A 15,061-nucleotide genomic window follows, 5' to 3' on the forward strand; every position below is an offset into this window, starting at 1 on the left:
TTCTAACAATCTTAGTGTTTTCTGCAGTTCGAGATAAATTCAAGTAATACTCCCAAGGAACATGTGCAAAACTAATGTAAGTGACTCCAGGATCTTCGGCAGTTGAGCTGAAATCAAGGCTCAGAGCGGCTGGTCAGGCACACAGCGTTGGCAGGACTGCGGCCGTGAGAGGACCAGGAGGGGCAGGGCACGCCCACCTCCCGGGAGCATCTGGTCGGGAGAGGCGTTAATGACCATCTGGACCAACATGGACAGAACCCGAAGCTGTTCCACTCACTTGGAGTTCCAAAATAACTGCAAATAACCACTTAAATTGTTTTTAAATATGCAACAAAAGGATCGACCTAACTGGAGAACCGCACACTCCTCCTCTTAGGGCATGCTGCTCTTCAGAAGCAAGAATCGAGACAGATGAATCATGACATGATAAAGCCACTAAAACCACCATCAGCTTAAGTGCATCACCTCTTAAGAGAAACATCCTCAGAGTGAAAAATATTCTACTTTACCAAAATCTGCCTTTATTAAAGTGAATAAATCATTAGAGGACTATCCAAAACTCCATGAGCGATGGCTGTAATTTGCTCAGTCTGCCTACTTCCACTCGGGCAGACACTGGCTGACAGTACCACTTGCCACCCTCATGATCACGTGCCAGCAAGAAATCATCTCCACGTCTGTAAACGTCATCTTAGCAGAAGACAGACTTTGCAGATTTTCAGTGCTTTTAGTGAACTGGTATTTTCAGTAAACGTTTTCTGAGCAGCAAAGAACAAGAATTTGTTTTCAGAAATCTTAGAACTGGATATAAACATTGGCAGTAGACACAATCAATAAATATCATACAATTTCTCAAATGAACAAGATTTCCCCAATTTGAATTCTTTTCCTAAAGACATTCAACCACCCTGACCCGAGACCAAGCGTCGGCCCCACTGCCTCACAGGATTACAGTCGGCCAGCACAAGGGGCGTCGGGTCACGTGCAAGTGGGGAGGGGGCAGGAGGTAAGAAAGCGAAGGAGATCACTTTCCATTCACAATGAAGAGAACTTCAAGTATAGGGTCTACGGCCTGGAGACCCCACCATACGTACACCCCTTGTCTGACCCTCCATGGCTGGCAGCGGCAACGGCATCCATGAGCCACTCAACACAGTGCCTCCTCCTCCTCCTCCCAGCATCCTGTGTGTATGCCTGGAGCCAAGGGAGGCACCTCTGCTGTTCACCAGAAGCCTCTCCGGAAAAGGTCTGTGACTACGCACACTTCGTACCCAATGGATGAAAATAATAAATACGAATCCTGTCCACACATCCTTCAGACTCGCCCGCCGGCACCGGTGTCATTTACGAGTCTGGGTCTTCTTTGGCACCGCGGGCCGCTTGGGCTGCCACAAGTGGTTGTGAATTGTGAGAGCGTCCACGCTGACGGACATAGTTTTGGCTGGGATCAGGTTAAACTGTTTTCGATCTGAGCTGTATTTATACAGCTTGTCAATCATTTTCTTGGTGATGCTCTTTGGCCCCGTGCCAGTTAATTTGTAGATCTCTTCAGTGTCAGGATAATAGCAATAAAGTGCTCTGAACTGGCAGCCGGCATCACGGAACAGTATGATGTAGTGGTTGGCGTCACACTTCTCTAGCTCCTGTATCGAGGGGGTAAAGGAAAAGAGAGGAGGGCTTGAGAGTTACACCAGCAGTTGGAGCAGCTAGGGCTCCCCGCTTTCAAGAAGGCCTGCCCACACCCTGGCCCCAGTCTTCCCATTCTGACTGCCAGCAGGGTGGCACCCACCGCTGAGACCTAACTTAGGCAGTCTAGGCTCGAGAGGAAAAAGTGCTTTTAAAATTGAGTGAAAAAAATCACAGAACACCATGAGCCACCAAAGAAACACAAGTCAAAACCCACTCTGTGGCAGCACAGCACGTCCACTAGGAGGGCCACAACTAACAAGAAGATGGCAGCCAATATGAGGGGGTTGTGCAGACCCCGGAGCCCCCCAAGCAGCTGGAGGAACAGAGATCAGCTGGACAGCCACTCCAAATGCTAAGCATAGAGTGACCCTGTGGTTCAGTGGTTCCTGTCTAAGGCAGAGACTGGAGAAGCTGAGCAGCTACATAAAACCTCGTATGTGAATGTTTACAGCAGCAGGATTCATCATCATCAAAAAAGTAGAAAGCCAGACGTCCTCCACCTGGAGAACAGATCAACTGTGGCCTTTCACCATGATGGAGGAGGATTTAGCCATGAGAGAGTATGAGGTGCTGGCATGCAAGGAACATGGATGAGATGAATTGTGAGGCCATGTGGAGAAGACGGCCCCGAAAGGCCACAGGGTATGGGGTCTTCTTCATGGGATGCATCCGGGAGAGGCCCACCCAAGGACAGTAGGTTGAGGGGAGCCAGGTAGGGTATGGCTACATGGACAGGGTTTCTCTCCATGCTGGAATCAGAGCTGATGGTCGTACTACTGTGCAAACAGGAGGCTGCTGAGCCCACAGGGTGGGCCTGTGGTGCGTGGACAACACGCCAGCAAACCTGAAGTAGCACTATGGGTATTCATGACAGTAACCACTGTGCTGGCTCTGAGCGGCAGAATGTTTTCGTGCTAAAGCCTAGTTTAACTGTCTACCCCACACCGCTCCCCACCGCGGGTCTCAGAGCCCAGCGTCCTCCCACGGCCATGGCCACGCACTGCCATCACCCGCTCTGCCCCACGTGCACCGGGCTTTTCCAGAGGTTACGTGACAGGCGTTCCCAGAACCAGCTACCAGCAGAAGTGAACAAGGACCCAATCATTTGCTATAAAGTCAGGATTTTAAAATATTTGTAAAAGTGTAAAACAAAGCCACTGTTCTATTTTTGCTTCTGGAAATACACTCATTTTTCATAAATACATTATTAGTTTTATCAGTATATAATGAGCTTGTTATGGACTCCAATAAATCAACACACAAATATGTATTTTAAAAGATTAAGAGGGAAAACCAGAACCCAAAGTGTATACAATATTAATTTCGACTAAATAAAAACTATGTTTAAGCACAAACAGCAAGATGTGAATGAGCAGCACCTGTAGACCCTAAGCCCTCCTGCCCGCCCCGGCTGGCAGCCCGTCATCGCCTTCCCTGCCCTCCCTTCCTATTCCTGCCCCCACTCTCATCCCCCTCACTTCTGTCCTCAGCCCTCCCCTGTCCACCCCTGCACTCACTTCACTGAGAGCAAAGTCAGGGTCCCTCCACCGACAGAGGCCCTGTGGGGGCTGCCCTGTGCCCTCGGACCTCCCTGAGCTCCTCCAGCCCAGCGGCTCACCACCACCGTGGTGCCCGCGTGCATGCCCACAGCATCCTTTCCCAAACGCAGACAGCCACTTGCTGGGGAGATGGCCCCAGCCAGCCCACTGGCCTCTGCAGCCACCCACCCCCCCAGCTCTCCCTCTGCCCTCCGGTGACTCCTCCAGGTTACTTATCACTTCCCTGCACCTGGCATAGGCCAAACGCAGCCACCACTGCAGCTGTAAAGTTTTATGGGGACAGAGCTACGCCTCTGCATCCAGTCTGTGGTGGTTTTCACTACAACAGCAGAGCTGAGCCCTACCTGGCCTCTTCCAGAATGAGTCCATGACTCCTCTCCTCTATCAGGGACTGCCTCACACTCTAGACGGTCAGCTTCAGAGCTGGACTTTCGGTTTTGCTCGCTGACTGATGCAGTGCAGCGTGATAACAGCAAGGAAGAGGCATCCCCCACCTGCATGGTGCAGAGGGCATCACCCGCCCTGACGGTGCCAGTCAGGCTAAGGACATGCAAGTTCTAATCTTTTTTTTTTTTTTTTTTAATTCATGAGAGACATAGAGAGAGAGGCAGAGACACAGGCAGAGGGAAAAGCAGGCTCCATGCAGGGAGCCTGATGTGGGACTCGATCCCGGGTCTCCAGGATCATGCCCTGGGCTAAAGGCAGGCGCTTAACCGCTGAGCTACCTGGGCATCCCGCAAGTTCTAATCTTGACTCTGTTTCCAACTGCCTTGCAGATCATCTTCTTGCTGAGACCCTAATCATCCCTCCTTTAAAGTGACCAAGGCCTGACAGCATTTTCACAGCAGATGAAAGAAAGGCAGCGAGTGCTCAGCACAACAGAACCAAACAACAAACACTTTGCCCCCTACCTTCCATCTCTCCAATGATCTGAGAGCTGAAACTGGAGCCAGGCCTGCCACCTCGCCGCCCCTGCATCCCTCAGGACACTCCTGCCAATTCCTTCTATCTCCACCCAACACCACCTGCCACAGGCCTCAGAGCACAGGAACCCGGCCCCCTCCGGTACCTACAAGGCCCCCTGCCCTCCACTAACACAGATTGTACTAGCTCTCTCCACCTGCTTCACACCAGAGGGCCCCTTCCCTAGACTCCGGCTCTGTCCCCAGGGCAACACCTGGAGTGTGGTTCGTCCCAAGCCTGCTCTTCCTCAAGCCATCCCTCCTCCTGCACCATGGAGCACTGTACAGACAGCTCCTGTGCCATCACGCTCTCCCATATGCCAACCACAGGGCTACCTGGCAGGAGTTTGAAGCCAAACCAAGCAACACCCACATGTGTGAATAATGAGGTTCCATTTTAGGAAAGGCCCCTAATTTACAAATATCCTTCATTCCACATAAAAACTTGGTGGTTAATAATATTGTATGCCAACTAGACTTCAATTAAAATAAAGAAAAAAAATTTAGTGCTGATGTTTGATACTTGCCTCTAATATTGAATTCTTGTGAGGTTCGTTCACTTTTCCTGCTAAACAGCAGTGAGAAATGGCATTGTGTATAATCGGTTTGTTTGATTTGCTACTGGGCTCCTTAAAGAGCTTGGGACCTGTGAAAACAGGCAAGATTCCCAAATTATACTCTGCGCACACGCACTTGCACACGCACACACACACATATACACACATGAAAACCCCAGTTTCCCAGAACCAAGTGGCAGCCAGGCTGGGTCAGTGAGGTCAATGTTTTTAGAAAACAGAACGTTAAGAGCCCACTTCAAATCTGTCTGAAAGAATCCATTCCGAGTTGCAAACTTTAAATTAAGTAAAGGGTCAAGATAGTTATGACTTTGTCCCCTTTCTACTTCACTTACTTTGATATATAAAGGAAAACACCCAGGAACAGTAAATGTTGAACATCTAAGGCTCCCAGTGCTAAGGACGCTCCTGGGTGGGGCCACAAGGACTGGGAGGTTACAGAGGTGCCAGGGCGCCAAGCAGGGACCAGGCAGGGATGCACCCGTGACGTCTGTTACCTGTATACTCGGCCACAGAGGCGAGAGAGGATGCTGCCGACGCTGTTTCCCAGTCTCTATCCGTGCTCCTGCTGGGGTTGCGGCTCAGCGTGGGCAAGGCTTCCAAAGATTCCACTCTGCGGAAGGAAGGGTGGGGTATGGATGGTCGTTGGAGCCCTTCGCACCCCCACCCACCCTGACCTAAGCCAGGAAGGAGTGGCCATGTGGAGGAGACTTTGGCAACCAGGCAAGTGACCCCACCAGTCTGCTCTGCCTGCGCAGCCCAACTACAGCCCTCGGGCAAAGTGCAAAGTAGGACACCTCAGGTAGGACCAAGTGACAAAGCAGAGACACTACAGGGACATCAACCTCCATCGGGGGTCCATCCAGGGCTCCACCCCCACAGAGATGGCAGCAGTGCTGTGTCCCTGCAGCTGGGAAAGCTGGAGGACAGAGTTTGGGACATCTGTGCTGCTGACACACAGGGGACAAGACCTCGAGAAGGAAGGAGATGGCACAGAGTGGGCGGAGCCCCAAACCCCAGGTCTCGACGATGCTCTGATCCTTGACAGGCTTGAGCACAGCAGAAGCTGGTGGGTGCTGCATGCGGCTGCTCACAAGGAAGCAGGGCTGACGGTGAAGCCAGCCCAGGTGACTGGTCAGTAGGACAAAACCCCAAGCAGGATCCAGAGTCCCTGAGATGTGGCCTGTGCAAGGTCCCAGGGACAGCAAGCAACCAAACACATGAAGAGGGAGGATGGTGTGGCCATGGCCATAGGACGATACACAGAGTAAAGGACAGAGAACAAACGGAGGCCACACACATGGACGAAGAACAAGGCTATCAGCAGGGGTACTCAGGCACCTGAGCAAACAGTGGTCCCAACGAAGTCCCCAGCACATCTACCCAAATTACTGTTCAGTCACAAAGGGAGGTGTTCCCAGGCAGCAGAAACTATCACCTTCAACAGGCCGAGGAAGCACAACACGCCTGATGGGCTGCTTACCAGGGGCACATGGCACAAACCACACCCCAGGGAAGGCTAGTGGGGGGCGCCCATCACAGTGCCTGGCCTGCACTTATCAAAGGCATCAGGGTGGGGGTGCCTAGGGGGCTCAGCAGTTGAACGTCTGCCTTAGCTCAGGTCATGATCTCAGGGTCCTGGGATCGAGTCCCGCATCGGGCTCCCTGCCCAGCAGAGTTGCTTCTCCCTCTGCCTCTCCCTCTCCCCACCCTCCCCAGCTTGTGCTCACTCTCTCACTGGTCTCTCTCTCAAGTAAATAAAATCTTTAAAAATAAAAATAGAAAAAAAAAAAAAAAAAAAAGGAGTCCCCATGAAACCATCACAGAACCAGAGCACATAATCGCTCCCCATGTTCACCCCTTACCGCTGGGAAGGCGTGCCCCCAGAGTGCACACTCTCAGGCTCGGTGGTTGCTGCAGAGGCCAGGGACAGGCTGGATCCCGACTGGGCCCGGCTCAAGTGGTCGGCTGCGGGGACAAGAGAGCTGCCTCAAGGCCGCCGCAGGCCCCACCCCTGCCACGAGCCCCCTACCCCCCACCTTGGGCCCCCTACCCCGCACACCCCACATACCCAACATGTGCCCACTTACAAGTTGAGGAGCACTTGGTCCCGGAATCGCTGCATGACTCCTCCCGATGGACGGACTTGGGCCGCGGCTTCTTCGGCTTCCCTTTCGGCTTCCCCAATCCCTGCTCCTCTAAAATCTGCTGCTGCTTCCTGCGCAGGTACTCCTGTTTGATGAGTTCCCGCCGCGCCTTCTCCTCCTCCTTCCGAATCCGGTCTTCCTCCGCTTTCCGCCTGTAGACACAGCGCTCCGTTCAGAGGGCCGGCACCTGCCTGCATCACTGCACCCCCACACAGTGCTGCGACCCTCGAACAAGCACCCAGAGCCCCGGACCACCATGTGAATCAAGGGCGGTGAGCCCAGAAGCTAGTAAACCAGAGCTTGGCCTAGCCCCGAGAGGTGGTGGGATGGGGCCGAGGGACAGGAAGGGGAACCTGACCGTCAGGGGCGGGGGGCCGGGCAGGAGCCAGGTTACCGGGCCTCGTCTCTCTTGAGCTCCACCTCCGCCTCCAGCTGCTGCTTCCGCACACGCGCCTCCTCGGCCTTGCGCTGCTGCTTCAGGAGGAAGGCCGCCCGCTTCTTAGCAAGCTCATCTTCTGCCTTCTGCTCATCCTACAAGCCGGCAGTAGCTGTCATCCATGGGACACGGCCCCCGACACCCCTGCACACTCCCCGGCAGCAGATGTGTGCGCTCAGAGAACAGGTTAATGCACGGTCCACTCATGTTCTCACCTTTTTCCCTGAGGATGGCCCATCTCACAGATGCTAAAACACTAAGGAATAACCCAGCCACCCAGAAAACAGCCCCATCCATCACCTATTTGTTCCCTACTGAGTCTGGTTTACCTCGGTTTCCACACACCAACTGACCCCTGAAGTGATACTTATTCAATTACATTTTTAAAGCATTAAGCAAAGGGGCCTGAGTGGTCGAGCATCTGCCTGTGGCTTGGGTCATGACCCCGGGGTCCTGGGATCGAGTCCCATATCAGGCTCCCTGCCTTCTCCTTATGTCTATGTCTCTGTCTCTCTCTCTGTGTCCCTCATGAATAAATAAATAAAATCTTAAAAAAAAAAAAAAGCATTAAGCACTAAAGCCTGCTTGCTTGTGAGAGAAGACAAACCCTATGCCCTGAGGGGAAAAGACACGCAAACCAGAAGGGAAGCTCCCACAACCCACCTCCCCATTCTACCTAAGAAAACACTATAAGAGGAGATCCCCGGGTGGCTCAGTGGTTTAGCGCCTGCCTTCGGCCCAGGGCGTGATCCTGGTGTCCCAGGATTGAGTCCCGCATCAGGCTTCCTGCATGGAGCCTGCTTCTCCCTCTGTCTGTGTCTCTGCCTCTCTCTGTCTCTTAAGAATAAATAAATAAAACCTTAAGAAAGAAAAGAAAAGAAAAGAAAAAAGAAAAAAGAAAAGAAAAGAAAAGGAAAGGAAAGAAAAGAAAAGGAAAGAAAAGAAAAGACTACAAGAAAGGCAGAGACCAACACGCAGCCGCCCCAGAGCTATCCTACCTGCCCGGCTGCTCTCACACTCGCCGTGGAGGCCAGATTCAGCCCACCATCGGCTCCCGCGGAGCCCACGAGCTAAGAATGTTTACATTTCATTAAAGGATCAGAAAACCATCAAAAGAAAAAGAACACTCCGGCACATGAAAATTATGTGGGATTCCCATTCGGGGCCTATCCAGCACTACAGCCTCATAGGCACACAGCCACGTGTGCTCCAACAGGCACTGCCCATAGGTACTTCCAGTGGAGTCAGGTCCTGGTGACAGAGCACGCAGGGCTCGCCAAGTGACACTTTCCTCCCAGGCCCCACTCTGACCGTAAGCTTCTAAGGCACCCGCATGACCAAGGACAAGAGAGGACACCTGACACCACCTAACACAGACACCAGCAGCAGTTTACCTTGAAGAAGAAGCCGACCCCTGGCTTCTGATCACCTTCGCTGGTGAGATCCACTGAGCTCTGGGGGCCCTCTGTCTCTCCGTCCTCATCAGGGGCCTTTAGGTCTGAGAGGTCCACTTCAATGAGACTGGCCTTGCCCCTCGGGGGCTCATCTGCAGGGATATTCTCCTTCCCTGAGACAGCAGGGGAGCTGAGACCTGCCTCTTTCACGCTGCTGTCCAGAACTTCTTTGAGGCTCATTTGTTCAGACAGGATGTTTGCGTCTTTGGAAGAAGGCGAGACAAATGTCCGCTGGTTGCTTTCATCATGGAGCCTGTAGCTGTCAAAGAAGCACTTCTCATGAGGGTCGTTTCCAGGCTCGGCCACGCTGTCCCAGCCTGGGTCAGAGGGGGTCCGAGGGGGGAAGGACCGCAAGTGAGGGAGGGTCTCTATACTGGGTGTCGGGGTCTTGCTTCGGGAGGAAGCCTGCTGTCTGTCTCTGGGTACTTTCAGCTCAGCCGGTCTCCCTGAGCGGGAGTTTCGGCCCTGACCCTGACCAAGACGAGGTGGTTTGCGGTGACCTGTCGTCCCAGGGGGAGAGAGCGGCTCCACGAAGTGGATCGCCGTCCTGACCTTCTGGTCCTGGGTGTTCGGCTTTGTGCCCGGGGCGGGGGCTGCAGGGGGCTTCATGAGCAGCTGTTCCTGCTGCTGCGAGATCCTCAGGATGGCCTGCTGCAGCGTGCTGATGGTCTCGTTGAGCTTCTCGATGGACAGGTCACACTCACTCACATCCACCGCCTCACCAGCATCTTCCAGCAGGGCAGCGGAGAGCACTTTGGTCTTTTCCAGCTCGTGCAGGGTGGCAGGGGCTTTCACTTTATGCTGAAGGAGAACCAGGCTCTCTGTGTCCACGTCCGGAGACGGCAGGACGCCTTCCCTCCCCTCCTCCTTCAGGAGGAACTCTTCCGTCCTGGAAACTCCACCATCAAAGTCCTCTCCATTGTGCTGGGCATAGTCCCCCGTCAAGTGGTCGGGCTTCCGGGGCTGGGGGGCGCCGTCGGCCTTCCCCTTCTTGACCACGTGCAGGAAGGCGGCCTTCCCTAGCTTCAGTCGCTGCCGGGCAGACAAAGCCTCCATCTTCTTCTTCTGCGCCTCAATGGCCCTCCGCTTCTCCTCCAGCTGCATGTGGAGCTGCACCAGCTCGGAGGCCAGGAGGCTGGCATGCTCCCTGCTCTGTCTGTTCGGGCTCTGCTCCCTCCTCTGCTTCCACGTCGTCAGAGGGGCCGGGCAGCTCTCGGAGGCGTCAGGCGTGGTCTTCTGGGAGCTGCTGGTGCTGGACTTGGTCTCACAGCTGTTGAGCCTCTGGAGCTTCCGCTCCGCAAAGCTCGTCATTCGCACGCTGCCGCTGGCCATGGAGACGCTGCTGACCTGAGACACGGTGCTCAGACATGGGCTGGAGCGGCCACTAGCATCGTCCTTGTCTTCGTGCTCCTTCACCTTCATGTCCTCTTGCAGCTTTGCCGACTCCTCCTCACCGATATACCTGCCCATGAGCACGGGGTGGTCCTCGCCAATGAGATCCTGCTCAGCTTCGTCCAAGTCGGCCACATCAGAGTCAGAGTCCTGCCTCAGGACGGGCCACGGCTCTAGGTCGTGGGCGCCAGGGCTCCGGGCACAGCCAACACAGAACCTGCCCTCGCCATCTTCATCGGCTCTGGCTACGTGAAGAAAGAAGCCGTCAGTAGACTGTCCCTGAGGTAACAGATCGAAACCACCAGTGGCCAGAAGCCCACCGCGGCCGTCCCCTGCCGCCTGCGGTCCTGTCTCAGTGGGCACAGGATCCATGCCCACAGGCAGCTCTGGACAGGGGATCGGAGTGAAAGTCCTACTCAAGTCACGGCTGCCGTGACTGCTGGGCGCCCTTTTGCGCACCAGGGGCTGGTGGCCCTCACTGGGCCTCTTGGACGTGAAACTCCGTGGCCGCCCCTCTCCACACTCTTCCTCCTTGGCGATGGCCTGCTTCTCCTTGGCTGGCCTGAGCACAGCCGGCATCAATGGCTCCAGGAAGAAACTGTCAGGCTTACTTTCCAGCGTGTCTGCAAGTCTGTGGGGAGACCTGGCACTTGTCGGCAGGCCCCGCTCACCGCCATGGGGGGCCACATCCGTTCTAATGATGGCCACAAGCTCTTCGTCCTCATCCTCGATATCAACATTGTTCAGCAGGCTTTGCCCATCAGCCTTCAGCGTTGTGGGCTGTGGCTGGTTCTGCGGAGTCAGGTTAATGACATTAGAGGCCAAACTATCCTTGCTGATGGAGCGGGCCAAGCTGACGCTGTCACCAGAGCCAGGGTCCATGTCACAGCTGGCAGCATGATGCAGGGCGAAGGGTGCTGGCTGAGACACAGGCCTGCAACGTGGGAAAAGCAGCCCATTGGACATGCCACTGTCTATACAAAGGGTGACTCAAACATACTGGGTGATGATGCTAGTTATGGAAAGAGAGTACAAATCTCAAGTCTAGGAGATTTAAGCAAACCCTTTCCCAAGGCGAGGGACAACCAGAGACCAGCTTAAGTGTGGCAATTCTCAACATTTAGGTCCCGGGACCCCTTTACACCCTTAAAAGTCTGGGCCTCAGAGAGCTTTTATTATATATTTATCAATATTAATATTTATCACACTAGAAATTAAAACTGAGACTTTTTTTAAAAAACGACTAAAGATTACAATAAACTAGTCTGAAAAATTTCATATTTTTGGGACACCTGGGTGGCTCAGCAGTTGAGCGTCTGCCTTTGGCTCGGTGTGATCCCAGGGTCCTGGGATCGAGTGCCACATCGGGCTTCCTGTGGGGAACCTGCTTCTCCCTCTGCCTGTTTCTGCCTCTCTTTGTGTGTCTCTCATGAATAAATAAAATCTTAAAAAAAAAAAAACATATTTTGTAAAATAAAAAAGTCTACAGCATGATACACTTTTATTTTTTATTTATTTTTTTAAAAGATTTTATTTATTTGTGACAGACACAGAGAGAGAGAAAGAAGCAGGGACACAGGCACAGGGAGAAGCAGGCTTCATGCAGAGAGCCCAATGTGGGACTCAATCCCGGGACTCCAGGCTCAGGCCCTGGGCTGAAGGCGGCGCTAAACCGCTGAGCCACCCGGGCTGCCCATGACACACTTTTATAATTGTCTCTCCTGTTGGCCCAGACGCCCACGTGTGACCCTGATTCAGCCCTGTCACAAGAGTGAGACCAGCAGCGAGCACCCCAGCACCACCAGGAACCGGTGGTGACCCGCGGACCCCTGGGTGGGTCTCCGCGAGCCCAGGGGCCTTGGACCCCACGTGCAAAATTGCTGTCAGCCTAACGAATGCACAGAAACTTATCTGAAACACAGAGGTCACCTGTTCTTTTTTTCTGGCCATGCTACTGCTGCCCCCCGTGGCTGCCCGTCAACTCGGGTTAAAGAATTGGACCGGTGTCGTTGATCTGCATGTAGAGGAAAGAAGGTGTTTGATATTAAGTGGCTGATTTCATAGCATCTGCAGTTCTTTCAACGTAATAACCATTTCTAAGGAAATGCACCCTAACCCAGTACCCCAGAACTGCCTGAGAAAAGCAGGTAAATCTCACACCAAAGGAAATTTCCAGTTTCAATAAGTAACACATAATTCAGGGATTAGTCCAAATCATGATATAACATAATCAGAACTTACGTAAACATCAATAGAGAAGTTCTTGCTTAGGCACAATGTAGCAACTTTATGTATACTTCATACAACTTATTAGATTTTAATGATATTCTCACTGTAAAGACTGTAATTTCTAAGGAATATCAGTATAAATTTAAAATGTTTTCTACCATAATCTTTCTCACTAAAATGACTACATCACGGTAGGAAGGTTCAACTTGAGAACGCTTATTCCAATTAAGTTACAGGAGGAAGGACAGAGGAGGGTGGAGGGAAGCAGTGCTCTTACCAGGAGGGCCCTCCCCCTGCACGGCCTTCTGCTGTCTCTGTCTCAGGGGCAGTAAAGGGTGGGACGGGCTAAAGGCAGAGGCCCCTTTCCCCCTAAATGGAAAGAACAGGAGAGCATCACTGGCTGATCGGTCTGCAAGGTCCACAGCAAATGTACAATAAACAGCAGCACGAATTCATAGCAATCAACCAGGAAACCAGAGTTTCTCTGGGAAAAATTAATTCTTAAACAAGCCAAAGGAGAACCAAGAACTTCAAACCTGGGATAAATATCCCCAAAAGTGGCACTCGGGGTCACGGTGACTTGTGATCACCACCTGCCTGCCTGGGGGGCCCTCCACTGCCAACCCCCCAGCACCTTCTCCATCACCCCTTCAGAAGGACACTGTGATTCAAACTACAAAGTGACAGGAAAAGGGCAGCGGGATGCTGACTCACAGGTGCTCAGGCTCTTCCGGGCGCAGGCGCTGCCTGGGGCCGCCCTCGGCTGGCGGCTGAGTGGGTGGCTGCGGGTCGGCCGGGCTTGCCACTGCGGGGCTGCCCAGGAAGCTGCGCTTGGTGGCGTTGGAGATTGGAATGGGAGGCCGACTGCTCTTGTGGTGTGACACTGTTTTAGCTGCACAAATGGCAATTTATAGTAATGTTCACATTATTACAGTTACTCAAAACAGAAGCACCTAAAAAAAAAAAAAAACCTGCAGCTTTTATAAGAACTAAAAATAATGTGGGACTCCTGGGTGGCTCAGTGGTGGAGCATCTGCCTTCGGCCCAAGGCATGATCCCAGGGTCCTGGGATCAAGTCCCACACTGGGCTCCCTGCAGGGAGCCTGCTTCTCCCTCTGCCTATGTCTCTGCCTTTTTCTCTGTGCCTCTCATGAATAAATTAATAGAATCTTAAAAAAAAAAAAAAGAACTAAAAATAATGCAACTTTTACTTGAAACCAAACTTCTCAAAAAAACTGGTTTCAAATTCAACAAATGTATCTTGCAGTAATGAATACTTCAAATATTATACCAAAATTAAAAGCTACACCGCAGATTAGAGCAAGAAGTGGTGAAGCTGACTGGTGTCTCTGACCACCCCTCCACTGACCACTGCGGCTGTCCCGGGCTCAAGACAGTACCAGTCCACCTGTCCCGGGAGAAGAAACCAAGGATGGGCGGCTAGGGTACTGAGGGCAGTCCCCCTCCCCACAGGAGGTGCTCCCACATGCCCCACCTCTGGGCCTGAGGCAGGGTCTGTGCCTGGAACCAACCACCCAGACAAGAGTTGTCACCAGAGGTGAGCACCCACAACCCCGAGGTAAGACCACCCAGCACTGACCCCAGAATCTGACCCCTCAGGGACAGACACCATTTACTCAGGAGCCTCTGTGCTGGGGACAAGGGACACTGGAGATGTCCCAGACAGCTGGACGCAGGTAAGAGTCCACACCGACACCCTGAGGCCCAAAGCATCACTGCTGCCCTTCCAGGATAGGGAAGCAGAGGCTGACCAAAGTCCAGCTGCCAAAGGATTGCCTGCTTACATCCGGGGATGAACATACATGATAGCCAAAGCAACAGCCACACGGTGCTAGGAATGCTGCGGGGAGCCCGAGAAGCTGCGCCCCACTCCAGCCCCAGCAGTAAAACACAACTCCTCCTAATCCCATCGGGGGACAGTGACCACCAGCACCCCCTCAAAGACCCAAAGGACACAGAGCCATAGACTCTATCTCCAATTCCCAAGGCTGCCTTGGAAGCAACCAGCTGGGTCCTGGCCAAAGTCAGCCAGGAAGGAAGGCCCAAGTGTAGCTGCACTGGCAGAAACATGTACAGCATCCTCTGGCCTCAGGCTCTGAGCACAGGTGGCCCCCTAGACTGCCAGCAGGCAAGCAACACCTCAGAACCAAGACCGGGGGGCCCAGGGGTCAAGGGCACCCAGGTCATCCCATCCAAAGTAAAACACAAACTGTACCACCCAGGGCCTGCATCCAGCAGGAGGGTTCTAGAGGTGACACAGGGCGATCTGAATCCTGCTCCTGCCTAGTGACACAGATGCCGTAAAGGGGGCACAGAGAGCTCCTCCACAGGCCCAGGCACCGCACTCCAGGTACCAGAAGGAGAGCCACACGGTCTACAGGTTCCAGTGGCTTCAAACACCACACCCTGGGGCACCTGGGGGGCGCTCTGTCGGTTGAGCATATGACTCTTGGTTCAGGCTCAGGTCACGATCTCAGGGTCCCGGGATTGAGTCCTGCATCAGGCTTTGCACTCAGCAGGGAGTCTGGGATTCTCTCTCTCCCTCTGCCCCTCCCTCAACATGTGTGCCGTGTGCACACGCTCTCTCCCCCCCAAAA

The 15,061-nt window shown here is 53.3% G+C and overlaps 1 protein-coding gene across 5 annotated transcripts in view; it reads right to left on the bottom strand.

The window, feature by feature from the left end:
* Window positions 1-498: 498 nt before the first annotated feature.
* Window positions 499-15,061, bottom strand: part of CAMSAP1 (calmodulin regulated spectrin associated protein 1) — a 63,688-nt gene continuing 49,125 nt past the window's right edge. For all 5 annotated transcript variants that reach the window (XM_072778632.1, XM_072778631.1, XM_072778635.1 and 2 more), the window contains 10 exons: window positions 13,158-13,335; window positions 12,721-12,812; window positions 12,144-12,228; window positions 8,763-11,148; window positions 7,327-7,463; window positions 6,876-7,084; window positions 6,651-6,753; window positions 5,283-5,398; window positions 4,738-4,856; window positions 499-1,643 (listed from right to left, as the gene is read on the bottom strand). In XM_072778632.1, coding sequence (XP_072634733.1) covers window positions 1,341-1,643; window positions 4,738-4,856; window positions 5,283-5,398; window positions 6,651-6,753; window positions 6,876-7,084; window positions 7,327-7,463; window positions 8,763-11,148; window positions 12,144-12,228; window positions 12,721-12,812; window positions 13,158-13,335 — 3,728 coding nt within the window. In that variant the 3' untranslated portion in view covers window positions 499-1,340. The remainder of the gene's footprint in view (window positions 1,644-4,737; window positions 4,857-5,282; window positions 5,399-6,650; window positions 6,754-6,875; window positions 7,085-7,326; window positions 7,464-8,762; window positions 11,149-12,143; window positions 12,229-12,720; window positions 12,813-13,157; window positions 13,336-15,061) is intronic.

Source organism: Canis lupus, chromosome 16 (genome assembly GCF_048164855.1).
Source record: "Canis lupus baileyi chromosome 16, mCanLup2.hap1, whole genome shotgun sequence".
Lineage (NCBI taxonomy): Eukaryota > Metazoa > Chordata > Mammalia > Carnivora > Canidae > Canis > Canis lupus.